The following is an 18,934-nucleotide window of genomic DNA, read 5'->3' as shown; positions in this document are numbered from 1 at the left end:
TAATTTCGGCTCGCTATGAAAATTATTATGCAAAGGTCGCGTAGAATAGGGATAACGTAACACACCCTAGCACCGTGGAGGGCAGAAAGTCGGGTTGGCTGTAAAAAAGAAACGACTTTAGCGTCCCGTTGGAAGGAGCGACGGCGCCCGACGCAGATTCTAAAATACGGGAACTATTAGCCGTAGTTTCCCATGAGCATTACGTTCCCTTATGTGTAAATAATGCAATCCTCCATGACGGCTTAGTCGACATAAGCCGCCTGCGTTCAATCTGCACTGGGGATTGAAACTGTTAGGAAAATAACTACGTGGAAATTATATTAGAACCCATTTTAGAATAATATCAAGAGCAAAAATAATCCTTCAAATGGAATCGATTTTAACGCCTTCAAAGAGAGATCAAAGAGAAGATAATACTGTTTTATAAGCGTTATTCATTTCTCTCTCGTAGAAGGAGTATGAATATAGAATAGATATTATATAACGTTGTAATAATATCATGACGGAAGATTATGTAAAGTGACTTTTTTGTGCATTTAGAAATACCGGTTTTTCAATCGAGGGAGGACACTTGAATTGTTAATTATACATCATTCCTTTACTTTGCATTATTAATACTTTGAAAAGTTTTCACTTTGTTTCTTTTGTTACTATTACTGCATTTCCAATTATTGTGCGTGCAACCCGCATTTAAAGCTGCACACGTACGCGACTGTTGCACGTATGTAAGTTATGGCGTTGCAACCTCGGATGAAAACGCAACAAGCGAGCGCACTGCGCGGCACTAAGGGGACAATACGCGAGGAATATGTTCGCTATTTAAAGGAACGATGCCTTGCGTGCTTTAAAATTTATGTTTCACGCGAGACCCGTTGAATTTCGACCCACTTTAAAAGTCTAGGTTAAAAAACATTACATCGTAGCGTGTAACGAGCTTGAATTCTACCGAGAATTCTGCGCGATATGGTTAGCTTAAACCGTAAAATCTAAATGTCAGCACGAGTATTAGTTTCTTTCTCAGAACATATTCCTCTTACATATTTAAATTTATTTAATATTTAATGTAATTAAATATATATCGATTATCGTTTCCTGATAATAGCCTAATGTATATTTGACAAAACAGGAAATATACATATTAGAAACTGTAAAGTAAAATAAGAATTTCAATAGCAAACCTGGAGACCTATACATTACTAAAAAAATTTGTCCTCGTTATTGTAATTTAAAACCGTTTTAGAGCATTTTCTCTATTCTTTTTTTATTAACTTTTATACTTCTGCTTGAGCACTATCTATAGTCGGCTGTCAAAAGAAAATAAAATTTGACTTTAATTTTTCAAACCGTTATTCATTATTTTCTCGATATTTTTGACAGATTCGTACTATTCCTGTTTCTTTCATCCATTATTGTCGGAAGTATCATTACAGTTGTGTTCAGAAGTGCGGATATTCACACTTTTCGTACAGATTAAATAAAAAAAGAAGCATGACAACCGCAAAACGATGAAATTGAATTACCTACAGCGGATAGAGAATCAACGTGAACCGATCGCGATCCGCGACAATAAAAGCGAAGTTTAGAGTTCAGCATAGCTTTCCTTTTCTCGTCGGTGCAGCTCGATTTTATACGTTTCTATCATGAAATGCGATTGCAAGTCAGTCGACTTTGCATTTTAAATACTTAATAATGTATCGTAGATAATACCCAATTTATATATCTAATAATACAACTTAACAATTTTCTTAATATTTCATCTAAATAACTTTTCTGTTTCTACAACTTTATCAATACTGTTATTGTTGCTTAATATCTGTTGAAAAACAAAATTTATAATATTCTTCCTAATAAATTTTTGGATAATGACAGTCTATATAGATCATGTTTGATTTGGTGCTTGCACACAATTATGTCTTTATAGTCTTTAAATTTAGTTAGTTTAGTTTTTTCTTACTATCTATTTTAGAGAAAAATAAGGAAAATATTAAATCAAGAATACAAATTCTTCTGCGTAATATTTAAAGAAACCAATTGACAGAAAAAGTCATTTAAACTTTTAAAAAGAGCGCTATTGATATTTTCCAAAGTGACGTACGTTTATAAACGTTGATATCGACATAGACAAAAGTCTTATATAAATGTCATTCATTTTGTAATCGAGGCCACGAACGTTGACAGCTCTGTTTCCGTTGAAACAAATGTAAAATAACATATCGGCAGTTTTACTTACAGCTGATCAGTAACAACGAAGGATATTCCTCGCCGCCATCATTCTTGCCGCTAAGAAAGACAAACCATTGCCTGGGATCCACTCTGATTCCATACCTGCAATATAAATAAATAAAGCAATTTAGTTTTTCTTAATTTATTTAAAATGTATAAATAATTTTCGGCAGATATTTCTTTATAGACAGTAGTGATTTAATAATTTCAATCATTGCGATTAAATAATATGATAACAAAACCGACATAGCATTAATTCTAAAACAAATGATTTATATGTAAAAAGAAATAAATAATATATTATAAATATATTATAAACAATTTATGAGTGGAAAATAAAAATGTGCGTTGATATTAGATGCATTTATATTTAAAAAAAATCTGCAGCGCACGCGCTACATCTTGTTACATTTTACAAGAAAAATAGAATAAAAAACGAAGAATAAACATAAGATAAAAAGCGGCACGTTTTCCATTATAATCTTCAGTTTTTCATGGTTGGTGTACTAAGCGCGAGACAAACCAAAGGAGCAAATGCTTCATTATTATAGTCTGTCTCTGGTAAGATCTCTTCAGAAAAGGTTGAGAAAGGAACAAAAGAAAATAAAGCGAGCAGGTCCGCGTTCTTTGTTCTTGAGATAAATAATAACCGTCGCATCGCACCACGCAAAAGGGAAGTTCATGCTGAGAAATAAAACGATTTCCCTGGAAAGTCGACTCAATGGAAATGCAGGAAACGTCTGTCCCATGATTGACTGCGATCTTGATGTGAATCTGTGATTTATTTTGATGGCGCACGTCGGGAAATATTATAAACGACGCTCCTCCTGATTAAATCGTGCCGGATTATTTATTGGCAATTTCGTAAAATGGCACTTTCTGCGCGCACACGAATCATTAATTTCTGCGCGTAAATCAAATGGAGCTATGCAGTAACGGGACACGCGTCTGATAACATAATAAACAAATGGGATATGCTAAACTACGATATTCGATTAAGTTATGTTTGTCCGTACTAGAAAAAGCTATATTGATTACAAAAGCTGTATAGAATATGCAAATAGAATTTGCATAAATTCAATATCTTTAGTTCATAAATACCAATGCAATAAAGTCAAAATTATAGCGAGTAAAAATAATTTATGTAACGTACGATAATTTGTAACATGCGGCTAGAAATTACCTTCTCGTTCATTTCAAAGCAGACAAATGTAACTACTATATTATCATTGTTGGGTCTATAAAAATACGTTCAATATGTCTTATCGCTATATTAGCCTGAAAATGTAATTTACGATGGTATCGATCTGAGCCATCGAGAACGTTATTTTCTCGCGGGATGCATGAGGTAGGTGTACCGGCCGAAAAAAAGGTGGTACTATACACTAATGGCTTCAGGTCGTACATGCCCGCTAACGATGATAAACGAGGTTTATGGGTCGAATAATTAAAGTATATTCGAAGTTGGCGAGGTTGTTTCAAATAGACAATATTTATTAGGACCCGATTAACGACCTAGTTCTCCGCGGAAACGCTATCGGTCATACGTTGACGCAGTTACGGTAATTGGACAATGGTGTGGAAAAAATATGATTCTCGTTCATAATTAATTGGTACAATGTGCCGTGTGACAAGCAATCGATTATGAAAATAATTTATAAACTGATAATTTATGAAAATAACTTCGGCATATGTCGATACACACATAAATAATGCAGCGTATAACATAAATAATGCAAACCTCAAATTTGATATAGCAATGTTTAAGTCAATCATAACTTGCCACGTTGTATATGAAAGTAAATAATACACGAGAAAAAAATTAATTTAATTATAGAACATCAATCAATCTCAATCAATTATTTTATTATCAATCTATCAAAGTCAAATAGTAATACTGCAATACTGTGTCCATATGTTTAAGAAGAAAAAACTTTGACATTTCTGTAACATTCTAATAACGTGATGAATAAAAAAAGGAAAAAAAAACGTCCGATAATCAATTCGTGCTCAAAATATTCATTTCAGTGAGATGGAAAGATTCATCAATGAGAAAGGAAACAATCGTTCAGCGCCGATGATTAAACCGATCCGGCCTCGATACGCGTGTACACACGGGGGATGAGTCTCATAAAACATTTTTCGAGTACTCGAAAGTTAAGGGGATATCGCACTTATCGAAACTCATCGGTTCGAGACGTGAGCAGAAACGATATTAAATTTCTTCCCCGGCGGGAATAGCCGTCTTGATCCGCCCGTTAAATCCGCGCTCGTTCTTCGTCCGCCGGAGTTCGTTAATACAGCGTCACGATAAAATCCCCAATTTCACGTCGAACGTGGTAAGAGGGAAACGTCGAGTCCTGGGGAGGGTGACTCTTGGTGGGAGAGCACGCGGAGGTCCAGATTGGAAGAGTTATGGCGCCAATATGGGACGGGCCCGGATGAAAATGTGAGCGCGCGAACGATTCGCATTAAATATTAATAAAACGCGCGAAACGAGACGTCTTCTTCCCTTCTATGATTGTAAAGAACGTCGTGGATGATTCTTCTTCTCTGAAATTAATAGTAAGGCCTGAAGGCTCGTTTCAAGTGGCTCGGTGAGGCGAGATGAATTGTTCTCAAAGAGAATTGGAGGGGCTGTAAGCGCGGGTTGGTTAAAATTTATTTTGATATTTATCTGGATAAAATACAGCACGGTTTATTAACTATCCCCTCTAAAGTACATTATGTAGTCAATTTATATTCCGCATAAAACTTTATGTTTATAGAAACTTAAAAGATGGTATTTTTTTATAATTTTTCGATATATGTCTAATAAATTTATCATTACTTATATAACTTTATCATTTTCTTGCAAATTAATTTCTTTTCACTTTGCAACTTGTTATTTTCTGTTCAATACCAATTTATCTAAAGAAATATAAAATAAGCAATATACAAAGTAATATAACCAGTATTAAAAACTAAAAAATTTTCAGTGATGTTAGTTTCTTTCTGCAGTATAATATCGAGTTACCATAATCCGGACGAACAGTGAACCAGTTTTATGTTCTGACACGGTGTAAGAGTCTTTGTAAAAATGGCTTGTAAAATAAAACAATGGAAATAATTATTACTGGGACGATACCATATCTAAGAAAACCAGACATCGATTTTTAATGTATTGTTGTAACTGTCGCGAGTAGAATTTAACATGATAGTATTCTTTATTCTTTTACTGCTTCGAGAAAAAATCTGTACAAATTTTTACACTTTTACATTATATTAATCTGCATTTCATTTGTTAAAAAATCATAATTCTTAAAAATTTCAGCATTTTTAAAGATTTTTGTTCAAAATAGATAATTTTCTAAAAGCTTTTCTAAGAATCCATCTAAAAATTCTGTATCTGACAGAATGTGACGAGAACAATTTAATTACCCTACTTTTCTTATTTGTCTTACTAACTCTTCTTAATTGTCGACCCATTTACAACTACAAGAAAAGAAAGGAATTTTCATCAGAATATTACAGGTTAAATAATTCCTGTAGATATTTCTATGTTAAAAAACAATCATGAAAATGAGTAGAAAATAATTAATAATTGATGAAAACATAAAATAAACGTACATTTATATCTCTAAATGCATAAATTATGATAGCATGGCGAATCTTTGAACAAGTTTTATGAACAATCCGCGTGGATGCGAAAGACAAGGAAAGAGAAACTTCAGTAACTTCCTTCACCCGCCTCCACACGGACTTTTATCGAGGGAGTCTTTCGTCGAGAGTTCGATTAATTGAGCTCTCCCGCTGCCTTTTTTCACTTCGCAGAGAAGCATCTACCCGTTTTCTTACCGACGTGCTTTTTTTCAGTCGCCAATCTACCCTTTTCTCTTTCCCACCCTCCCTTTTCTTCCCCATCCCATCGATTAATCTCGATCCCAGCAAAATCGTGTCGACAGCCTCATCCTCGCGATTCGGCCGGCGCTTGCTCTTGTTCTTCGCGAATCAAGTCTGGGGGAGACTTTTTACCAGTTGAAACGAATCAGTTGGGAACGCAGACTGCATTAAATGGTCACGATTTCTTCGAAGTGTTCATTCGGAAGTGCCGATAAGTTAATTAAGCGGTGACGCGACTGTACGCGAAATTATCCGATCGATTGAACGTTATATCGTATAGAACGCGTTGAAATGCCACGGACATAATATCTATATTAATTGCAAACGTCAAATTGTCTCGCTAATCTATCATATATATCTGCACCTGTGAAGATACCTGTCTGAACTTTGAATCAAACTCTTTTATTCTTCATATCAATGTAAAGATTAATGATCTTAATTACTCATCAACATATACATACGTATAATATTTACATTGTCAAAAAATTTAATCATGTTTACATTATGTAAATATTTTATTAACTTAATCACTCAAAAAATATGTTTGTTTATCGTATAGATATCATCTTTTTAAGTATTATCTATTTTGAAATCAAACATATCTAGACAGCAAATATCAATTGAATGCTAAAATGTTTTTTAGCTCGAGCACAATCCCTTACGCGACCGTTCATAGCTACGCCTGTTTCGGCTTCGTATGAAGCGTGTCGGGGCTACCTCGAGCAATTACGTCGCAAAAGTTCGCTCGAAAGTTTTTCCACGCTTAACGAGCGTGATAAATTTCTGTTACGCGCCCTCGGGAGCGGCTGGACGCGAGGCCGAGAGTTTACAACAGCGATAAAAATCCCGTTGAAATTATTCATGGACAACGCTTACGCTCCTCTCTTGTCTTCGAGAGAAGAAGGTTAACTTACTCCTCTGAGGACAATATCCTGTAAGGAGAAAGCGTCGCTAGCAATAGCGCCAATACGTGAGAAAATAATTAGCTCTGACAATGCAAACTTAGTTCAAATTAACTATTATGATTAATTGTTACTATTCGTATAAAATCTAGATATATATGTACAGTCATATTTTATGTCGAGATGCAGCTTTATAAATAAAATGCAAGAGAAATATTTAAATCTCAATTGTTTGAATATTGGATTCATGAGCACTGGTTCGTGGCCATCGCTGCAGACGACGGCTAATTCGATTGGCAAAGAACGGTCAGATCCGCTCCATCCTGCCATCCATAAATTAATTTGCTATTATTCGTACTCCCATTTCTTCCTTTTACCGGCAGCGTATCGCAAAAGTAACGACCTGCAACGATGATAAGTCAATCGAATAATTCGTACTAAAAAGTACATAAATTTCTACGAGCGCTAAAATAAATTAAATTATCGCAACGATAAGCATAGATTATCTCGCTCGATACTGTAATAATTTATATTCAATTTGAACTCGTTTGCGAGATTGCTACGACTTACTGTAACTCATTTTGCAAATGAGATATTCAATATTATACGACGTCTTATTAAGTGAAAATATCTAACTTCGAATCTCTCGCAGTTTAATAATCTATATATCAAACAGACAATATTTCAATCTTCTGCAGTTTTCTTATTATCTTACTTGTTATTACGAAATTTTCTCCATCCAATATCGAGTGACACACAAGAAAAGGACGATTTTAGTAACTGTATTTAAAGATTTACAATTTCTAGGTATAGATCTGAAAGTAATTTTTTTAGACATTAAAATAATTATGTAGGATGTTTAAGCATGATGGCTGAAAAGTTTTAACATTCCAGCACACCTAGTTTGAGCATCCTACATAATTATTTTGATGGTCCGACAAAATTGTTTTCAAAACTGTACCCAGCTAAATATTTAAACACTTCAGCAAAACCGTTCTTTCCGTGTACTCTTGAATGCACTATCGCAACAATAATAGTGCCGGGTTTCTAAAGGTATCAAATTTGTTTCCACCTGCAGCGTGTTTTCGATGAAATACGAGCGCATCAAAACAGAGCATGCAACCTTACCAGTTGACAACCTGTCACGGTGTTCCAACAACGTTTGTAGGCGTGACGCAGGTCCAAATAACATATCCACTTACACTATTAGCAGTCTTAAAAAAAAAACACCGAATAATTGTGCTATAGCAGCTACGAACTCATTTTTGTCAGCTTGCCTGGTGATAATCGATTCTTTTTGTCGTACGCCGTCAATCGCTACGGTAGCGCATCCATCAAACCGATAAAAGCACTTCTGATCGCCTTTTGTTCCCCTATCGTATTCCTATTGGTCGTCACCATGCAAAGACACCCTCTTCTAATTCCGGTGAGCTCGTAACAACTTCTTGATGGCGCTATTGCTTGTCAAAGCTTTTTCTTTTTTCACTCACCCGGGGATGACTGATTCACGTAGTTATATAGACTTAGCGAACTCACGAACCCGAATTCAATACATTATGGACACTCCACATAGATTTACACACACAATTTTGTGAGTAGTTGTGCATTAAATACGCGAGAAAAGCTAATGTAAAAATAATTAAAAAATATGAATGAAATTTAGAATCACGCGTATATATGTTTAATTATAAACAGAGCAAGTCAGCGAAAGCCGTAAAGATTATTTTTTACTTATACACCCCTTAATTTAAAAAAATTGCTATATTATTAGACTCGGTAGATCCGATTAAATCGATCTAGTTCCTCATTTCACAGCTCCCATCAAAGATATGTTTTTCGAAATGCATCTAGCTCGAGTACGAATGATGGAAAACTTTCTGCTATTTTTAAGAATTAGAAAAATATCCCACGACAATTCAAAGTATCTTATAAAATTTTGTTAATAACAAAATAATGTTTAAATTAAAAAAATAATTATTAAGTATTTAGATACATCAATTATTTAGATAATTTAGTTTCATTGAGCGAATAAAAACAATTAGCACAGTTCCCGATTAGTTAACATTATCATATCATAATTTTTTACGATCGAAACCTTTATTACCAAGAAATCCGTCGGACTATGACCTGACGAAATCTGTCACTTTCCATTAGATAAAAAAGTATTATCGACAATTCGAGATACTCACTTTATAAAATTTTCCAGTAGTAACCGGATCCCACCAATACCTAGAAGTAAAAAGCCCCAGTTGACGAATCCCGTGAAATTGTCGAAGCCGGAGCTCCATGAAAAGAGGCTGTCTCTCGGACGATGACATCTGCAAGAGAAAAAATAAAAGAACTTGACCAACCCGTCTTCAATCACTTATTCATTTATTATTGTAATATCGTCAATAATAATTTTTCAATACAGTCACTTTTACGTGTGTTGCGTAATAATTATTAAGCTCCTCAAAGGTTGAGTTATAAGTAATGCTTTCACGTACATTTTGCATTCGCCTCTTTGCGATCTCTTTATGAATAGCGAGCTCGTTATTATACGCACGGAAATTCGATAATAGACCAAGCGCCGGGTAACTGAAGGAGAAGAAGGTATTAAGGAGAATATTCTCGTTCTGGTGCCATACTCGCAAAATGCTCCTTGTGCGCGAGCGGCATGAGGAAAGACGTATGAACGTCATAGGGATGAGAATGGGGCAATAAAGGGGCTTTCATATCGCACGGTTATACATGTCCTTATATCAATTTACGGACTGACGTATAGTTCACACGTGACGACGTGGTAAATGATATGAGTCAGTTTTATCGCAATAAAAGATGCTCGTTATGTGACGGACGTTCGAGCAAGCAGCTCTGTCCCGGAGACGCCCGTGGGATTTGCGATTCTGGCGTATTCCATATGAATCTAGTAGCAAAATGTAGTTTATAACACACGATCGTAGCAAAATTATATATACTATTATTCGTGCACGACTCTCTCTCTCGCTCTTTCTCTCTCTCTCTATCTATCTATCTTTCTCTCACTTTGCGCTCTCGACGGACATGCTATGCATTCGGCAGACATTCGGGACATTGCAAATTTCGTTTAGATCGAGCTCCATTATTAAAGTGAACAGTAACAATACATCCCGCGGAAGATACACTGAATACGTGTTTCACTTTCAATGCATTTATCTCTCTCTCGCTCGCGCGCGCGCGTTTTTTTGAAAAAAAATTCGACTTTTTGTTATTATTAAAATATTATTAAAAAAGTACATGCAAAATTAAAGATTGCAAAAGTAATAACATAATAAATAACAAATAGACAATTAAAAAGGGGAGATTACGCCTCAAAAAATTGCATTTTTAAATAAATAATCGTAATTCTCTTAATAACACGTAGTGGTTTATTCAACCGCTATCATGAATCGCGGGTGCGCCTTTTATCGATCAAAGAGGCACTCAAATATTTTGTGCGCCGCAAGATAAAACCTTTTTAAAAAGTTTATACGATGGCCCTCGTCGACTCTCTTACAGCGCGAGGGCGCAACCAACAAGGGGATGACAGACGTGTATCGTAGAAGCCGATTACGGGGACACATCCGGTATATAATCCGCCCTAGAGACACCAAAGACAAGAGGGTTTTGTGTTACGACCCTCCATCATACATTGTAGATACCATTCAGATTTCATGCATGGAGCATTGTTGACGGTGCGCACTTACCAGTCACGCGAGAGAGCGCGGCTGCACCATATGGAATCTCCGATATCTGAAGTGCTTATTGGACGTACATGACGATGCGAAAGAAGTACGGACTAAAAGGATCTCGGTACTACATAAAAGTCGATTGACTATCATAACAAAGAACAAAGGAATAAGCCTTCTGTTCTAGCACTTTATTTTTGAGGTTGCTTTTAATACATTTAATATTCTTATCATAGCGTTCTTCCTTTTATCCACTCACTTAGAAATAATCTTCAATCGAGATCAAAAATTTATTTTATTTTGCTGCATCAATGTTAGAAGGAGTTTCTAAGCAATTTTTAAAACAAAGTCTTATATGTAAGTAATCGCTCTAATGTGACATTAAATTAATTATTTAATTTTTAAACAGTTATATTTTCCAATTTCATGTTTCTCTATAACTGACTTTTACGTCGGCAAAAATAAAGAAAAAAAAAAACATTCTTTAAACCACGAATTACTATCGCTAGAAATAATATTATGATACATCTACAATCAATATACAGTAAAAATAAATCTCATATCAAGCGATACGCCTTCGCAGACTTCTCGATTGCCTCTTGCTTCGTGACCATTAGTATTATGCCGTTATCGAGATAGGTCTCGTGAAGACCTTCTATACCACTTTCATGGAGAGAAGAACCTCTCGTCTTAAGTATTTACATGAAAGATCCTAGTGGAAACCCGGGGCGTGAGCGATAAGATGTATTCTTGAGACCGTGTCTCCTACGAACTTCGAAGAACCAGAGACTCGCAACCGAAAAGCCATGAAATTGAATTTATATCCTTCAAGATATTACAATTTAACTTCCAAATCGTATAAATACCTTGAAAAATATGGTGAAAACGCAAATCCTCATTTAAGATCTCTTTAAATCAAAATGCAAATTGTGGTTTTAACTGAGAATGCAAGTCGTTCTAAGACAATTATAGAATGTAATATACTCATTACCTTAGGTTGTAATTATTTGAATTCTAGTTTTAATTATTGCTAACTCACTCAAAAGACACATTAAAGTAATGCTTGCATTTCATTGTTGTTCATTTTTCACAATCTTAATTAGATCTTTTGTTTTGCATTATACTTATTACGTATTGTAAGTGGCTATCGCAATAACATATCTTAACAAATGTGAAGTAATAAGTAATATGCATGAAATAATAGTTAATACAAGCTTAACTTGATAATTAAGTAATTGTTTTTAAGAAAAATAATATTAATTAACATTAAATAAATTACCAATGCGATCATATGCATAAAGTGTATTTTAATTGTTTTTCTTACATAGATTTAAAAATACATATCTCTATAAGAAAAAAAATCAAGATTACTTGCAATAAGATTATCAGCTTATTTAGAAAAATATTTATCAGCAGAGATTTAAACATTTTTAATGTGATTGTTACACCTACACATATACATACAATTAGTTCTGATAAATTCAGTTTTTATCTTAATTTATGTCATAATAAATGCGATATTTATAACAAGCTAAAAAATGAAACAGTGATAAGCGATTTAAAGTCTACATAAAAAATAGTCTACGTAAAAGTATTTTTAGTTATACTAACCAAATATTTAATTGATATTACTTCATTCAACTTTGATATTGTTAAACTTTTTTTTTCAGCGTATGCTATATATTTTTAAAATACAGCAACATATATATGAATAAATAAAGCGTGCGTAACGCGCGCATCATTATTTCCCGACGCTATATATTTTTCACAATGACGATTTCACAGCAATGACGATGCAATTTATCTGGTGAAGAATTCCGTCGGTTTTGCGTACAAAATGTAACTGGCGAACGTTATATATCGCCCCGTCGTAATTACCCGCAGCTACCCTCAGCAGCGCGGTTTCTGCGTGCATTCAGCAGCATCGTCGCGCGTCCCCTCCACCGCCCCCGCACACAACAGTCCCCCTAATAAACCCTCTCGACCTGTACGCCGTAACTATTACTCAGAATTTATGGCAGATCGCGATAATTAATAGAGCCGCGATAGAAACGGCGGTTTGCGCACGAAGAGCTATCTCTCGCGCTTCTGCATGGTATTGGGCACGAACGGCGAACAGGACGCAGACGTGTCGCACGGAAATTCCATATGCATGAGAACAACGATGGACTAGATATGTCCGGAGTGTCGCGACCATCGTCTTCGCGAAACGTGAGATACGGCCGCGAACGCGCGCTCACGACCTTTCGACTTTTATCACATTCGGTGGAACACGATGAGTCATCCGAGTACGAGATAAACGAGTCGGTTCATACATTATATCGGGAAAGTGACGCTGAAATAAACGCCTCGTCATACCTCGATCGATGTCCCGCTGGAAATACGGGCGTTACTTTTGAACTTTACTTATCGCCATTACTTTTGACCCTCTTCCCTCAATTAACAGCAACATTATTGTACCTCGTATTGATGGATTAGGGCCGACGATGTCGCCTTGTCAGGTTGGGAAAACACCATGCCTGAAACTATACGTATAGACACGCGCTCTCGGATGATTTATCGGGATTGTTGGTGGTACTTTTTAGACGGGGTCCGAGCGCTCGTGATAAGTTGCAATATCATACTTCGGACCACTTTCTGACAAACCGCAGTCGTAGACAAGTAAAAAAAGGATCGACTAAGTTGTCGTTGCTCTTCCGGGACCCGGAACTGAGAGACGCGCTCTCTCCGAGCACGCGCCACTTTCTTGTAGCACCAAAGCAAATCGCTTCCGCTTTCTTGCAGTGGACATATTACGGTACCGCGGGAAAAGTTGCTCTTAAGCGAAACTTGCGCTAACGCGACGAGTTTTCGGCACGTAGCCGCCGTGGCGTCCCCCGATCATCGACACCGCGATCGCGCGCGCAACTTCGGCGTCGAGTTTTTGCTCGCAATATCCGACGAGGACCCGTTTTTCCTCGCCGATATGGCGGCGAACGTGACTTCGGGCCGATCCGCGGATTTAATTGAACGCTGAGTTATGATCGCTGACGCACCCGAATGGCGATTGATTTCGCCATTTTGACGCTGTCTACGTGATGAGTTTCCAGCCGTCTCTGTCGTCTTTGAGTCCACCAGTAAGAGTAAACGTTTGAAATAAGTAATTCTCCCATCAAAATCATTTTATTATTACATTTTGTTTCGAAGTGTATAACATTATTCATTTAAAAAAAAAAAAAGCATTTACTTCTCGTTTCAAGCTTACGAAAATCCCGATTATGATTCTAGTTGGAAAAAGTATAAGCAGCAGTGATTTCGCGTCATTTTTCCACCAAGATAATGTTACCATATTGCCGTTATTACCATTTTACATTATTACATCTTAATTGCAAATGGTACTTTTTTGTCGTCTAAAGATTTTAATGAGTACGCATGAGCACGCGCCATTAAACGTGCAAATTACTTCGGAAGTTTGGCCACGTCCGAGAATAGTGAGGAAAAAAGCAAACAAGCAAACGCGGGTCATGACCGATAAAACCATGACAATTTTCAAATAAAATTATTTACAGTGCATAAAACAAAAATCGTGTTTATTCAAAACCCGCGTCCTATTGAAAAATGCAAACCCACACCCGCGGGTGAGGAATTTTAAACAAAATAAAAGAATCCGCGCGCAAAAAAAAACCTCATCGGCATTCCCACGTCGCTTTAATTTAAAAATATGACGATTATTATTTCGCTGTATGAAAAAATTAACACCCACGAAGTTGTCGGGTAAAAAAAAAATCCTTCCGCAGTCGACACAAAAATGAAACTGGAAGAGATAGGGGAAGAGGAGTGAGAATAATCGACATATGATGGGCGCGCGAAATGAAATAAAGAGAGAAATACGCTTTCACATCGGGAAATGTTCAAAACGCGGACGATGTTTCCGAATAATTATTCGGGCGTCCTGTAGCGGTCGCGAAACATAATTCAATCGAGATAAATTTTCACGCCAATACCCGACTGTCCATCACCAGCATTTTCGCAATCCGACCAACGTTTTTCCGAACGATTCTATGTGTCACTTTTTGAGACAACTTTATTGGAAATTATGAACAAAATGACGAATACCGTAAACGGTAAATTAAAACTGCAAATATTGCACTCTATTATAGAAACCCGTTAATGTTTAAAAGAGTATAAATTTTAGATAACTAAAAATTCCATGATTATATTACATTAACTTGTCACTTTCTTCATTTTTTCTCATTAAAATATAGCATAACTCGATGATATAGTGTCGGTTTATTTAATTACTTACTCATTATTGGGACTGATATGCAAACAATGTACCTCGCATTGTATAATAACAATATGTCTAACTGCACATCTATCTGTGTAATAATTATTCAGCATATATCATGGATGACTAATGTTCCATGTCACACTGAGATGCATGAATTATTCCGAGATTGGGGACTTATATTCAACGTCAACGTAATTTTCCTACCGGCATCGTAAAATAATATCGTACGCTAAGATTAAGAATATCGTTATATTAAACAAGTAGCGCGTACAAAATACCATTTTTCTGTCGTGCAACACACTTTACTGATTTGTTCGACATTGTCTGATAAAGTTCCTGTTTCATCTCTACATATTTTCGTACGGCGTATTAAAAATCATTATTTAATGGATATAGTAAATAAAAAAAGTAAATTGATACAAAGAAATATTATATTATAAAATAATTAAAGAGAAACTTTTGCAAATGTGTGCGTGTGCGTGTATGTGCAGATTACATAAAAAATCGTAAAAAGAATTTTTACAAACAACTGCGTTATTGATAAAAAAATTTATATTATTCTTCAATATCAATGTCATTGTTTTCTTATCAAAATGTAACTTTATTTTCTTCATTGCATTTAGACTGAAAAAGAAATGCATTGTTCATTTAGCCGCCGCTGCAGATCTTAAGATTTCAATGATCCAGTTACAAAAGGCATGAAGCTCAGTTTATTTCCGCTTAAAATCGCATACTTCACATCCGCTAAATCGACAAAAGATAAAGGTGCCGATTCTTTTGTTTCCAGCTCAATTTGAGAGCCACTCCGACAAAGGCTACTCATGTTATTCTCTTCTTCTTCTTCTTTCTTTTTCTATAGAAAAACGGCGAGGAGTTGTTCGTACAAGGACAGGCGCGACGAGCAGGGGGATAAGAAGAAGCATCCGAGGGAAAGGGTGAAACAGGAAGAATCACCCTGTGCATGGACCTCCCTCGTCGGATGGTATCTTCCCGGAGAATCTTCCTGACACCGGCAGGTCTCGTGAATATTTAAACGGATAGACGGATATACATATATTACCCGTGTAATGAGGAGAGAATCCTACTACAACGTCCGGCTGGCGTGGGAATCGGTGGGCCGAAAGAGAATAAGAAATGGCGTTGGCGGAAGAATATTCTAAATGATTCACGAAGGAAAATTAAACGACGCTTTAAACAGGTTTTTCTCCCCTCACTTTCATCCACCGCGACTTTACATGCCTCTTCTTCCGTACCTCCGACAACCTCCGTAATCGATTACCTATCGTCTTCTTCTGCCTGACTCCGAATTTATTTCTCGCTATATGTATACTGCTCGCTCTCTGCCTTTATGCCATATAAGTTATCCTTCTCTCTCTTTCTGTGCCTATCTATCTATCTGTCTATTTTACTTATCTGCCTACCCGTCTATCTTCCATCTTGTTTGCCTTGCCGTTTGTCTTCTCTTTCTTGAACCATTTTATTTGCTATTTCTAATCTTGGTAATGCATTCTGGAGATTCATAAAAACTTTCTCACCTGTCTCGTGTGAACGGCAAACGGAATTCGTGTAAGTCGGATAAGCATTAAAGAAGTTAATTTAAAGCTGGTCGTGACACGACCACTATATTTTCTTTTTCCCCCCTTGGCGAAACCACATGGCAACTTCGTCGTCTCCGAGCTGCAGGCGCGGTTAGACTAAATTGCGTTCCTTTTGACTCAGTGATTACCGGCTGCAACGGTAATTGCAAGTCTCGACACTATATAGATATACGAAACATCAATTTGTTATTTGAATCATATATTTCTACAAAATATTTTATCACGCCATCATCATTTACAGCAGTAATAAGAAAAAATAATATCGGTCTCAATATGCATATCACTTATTTAGACACATTCGCAATATTAGAACAGATCTTACTTTTTATATTATTTGTCGTATATTATTTCTTTAATTTTAATTAAAGTAAGCTAATAAAAAATATAATTCCTTATAATATAACTCAACATGCAACAAAATCTTTGTTTCACACATCTTCTTTTATTCTTAAATATTGCTAGAACTATTTCAAACGGTGTAATTTTAAAGTTTGTAAATCTCATCAGGGAAATATCATCCCGTATTTCTCGTCTTCGCGGCGATTCAGCAAGTGCAAGAGCGACGGGCCAGCGACGTCGAGTTACTGCGAAAAAACCGCAACCCTTCCTAATCCGGACACTCGTTCCGTCCCTTCCGCCGGCGTAATCGCCGCCATTGTTCTTCCGCCTGATTTCGCGCGCGAAATCCGCCACTGCCGCCTACAATCTTACCGTGGAAACGAGGCGGGAGACAGAGAGGGGAAAAAGAAAGAACGATAAAAATTGCGAGGTAGCAGCGGTGGCAGCGTTGGGTGGAAAGGGTTGCGGGATTGACAGCACAATACCGTTAATCCTCATCCGTTTCGAAGGCGCTACGCGAGGAGACGGTTCTCTGTGCTGGGTTTGCGAGAGATTAAAAGTTTTTGCCGAACTCGACGAAATGCAAAAAAGTAGCGACGGAGCGGGAGAGAGAGAGAGGTGACGCGGTTGGGTGGACGGAAAGCAAAAATTCGCCACGCGGTACACTGAACGTCAAGGCGAAAATTTGCCCGCCCGCCGCGGGGATAACGCGTGGTTTCAGGGTTTATTAAGGGGCTTTTTGCCAGAGAACGCGCCACCCGGTTGGAATATGAGGCGCATGTAGAGCTGACTCTGGGAGTTAGTATCGGTGCACGCGATAATAACGCAGCCAACAGGCTGACGTAAATTAAAATCTTGAAGTGAGATTCGCTTCGACGCCTCACTAATCGTTAGAGAACGAGTTATCAAAGAGTTTCATCGGATCCTCATTATCTCGGAGAATTGATATTTAAAAGAGTCCCAACAATTTAATTTATGATAACGGCCTATCAGCGCGAACATTTTCATATCTTTTAATAATTTTCAGGAAACGTTTCATAAGAGAGAAATACGATAGTTGCATGCAAACTAATTTGTGCAAACTCTCCAGATGTAGCATTTCAGCTGGCTAATCCTCTCTACCGGCACGCAAGGCGGAAGATCTCAATTTGTATCTTGTCTTTGGCGGTAATCGATTGTTGCTCCGCTGAGTGAGCGTTACAATACTGTTAAACAATGCATCAGTGAACTTAGCAATTCTCTTTAACGGCAAGACGCGAAGAGGCGCCGCCGTCGAATCAGGTGGGCAAACACGTCGTCCCGAGTATACTACCGCGCCGAAATCGAGAACCGGGAGAGATCGGAAACTCCGAAGTCAATCTCGAGCATTCCGGAAATACATTGTAAAGCAAGCGGTCCTCCCGTCCTGCTCGCGCTCTATCCCTCTGTACTCCTCGTCGCTCGCGCGCGGAAAGAAGAGGACGAGAATCCGATATTGCCCGGCTGCAGGCTCGTACCCATCGCGCGCGTCTAATTGCAAACTCATGAAAACAAGAGAAGCGCTCGACAAACACGCCGCGAGTAAATATAAGGATCGTTTGTTCGAGGATGGATTCGCTGGTATAAGGAGCGGACCGGGAAGAATAAAGGAGGCGCGCGCGCGCCAAGATGGAAAAGAAGCTGCGACGCGGCAAGGCAAAAGAGACTCGCCATTTTCGAGTACAAGAAACTCTTGTTTGCAAGTCATTATACCGTGTTGGAGGGATAGTTTTTACTCTCTGTCTTTTCCTCTTTTCCCCCGTCTTACTGAGCGACGTAAAATGAACGGATGTGAAAGAGCACATCATGTACACGCGGAAAGAGACGGATACAAGTTGGCGCGGCAACAAAGTACGCGAAACTTTTCGAGCACAGACGTAACATTAAATTTGTAATAACTAATTTCAATATCATACGATTTAATTTCCACGAGTAACGTTCTTTTCTCATTTATCATAAAATCTCTCATTAAAGTCAATATTAGAATAATATATATATATATATTGGTTTAATTCA

General features: G+C 37.1%; 1 protein-coding gene across 1 annotated transcript in view; it reads right to left on the bottom strand.

Annotated features, from left to right (window-relative positions):
• The window catches only part of LOC105833565 (diacylglycerol O-acyltransferase 1), a 94,247-nt gene that overhangs the window by 67,896 nt on the left and 7,417 nt on the right, over positions 1 to 18,934 (bottom strand). Inside the window, exons 2-3 of the mRNA XM_012675397.3 lie at positions 9,197 to 9,325; positions 2,231 to 2,325 (exon numbers count right to left, since the gene is read on the bottom strand). Of these exons, the coding sequence (XP_012530851.1) occupies positions 2,231 to 2,325; positions 9,197 to 9,325 (224 nt within the window). The remainder of the gene's footprint in view (positions 1 to 2,230; positions 2,326 to 9,196; positions 9,326 to 18,934) is intronic.

The sequence above is a fragment of the Monomorium pharaonis genome, chromosome 4, assembly GCF_013373865.1.
Source record: "Monomorium pharaonis isolate MP-MQ-018 chromosome 4, ASM1337386v2, whole genome shotgun sequence".
Classification (NCBI taxonomy): Eukaryota; Metazoa; Arthropoda; class Insecta; order Hymenoptera; family Formicidae; genus Monomorium; species Monomorium pharaonis.
The sequence above is the reverse complement of the archived record's forward strand: the minus strand, read 5'-3'. Positions and strand labels throughout refer to the sequence as shown.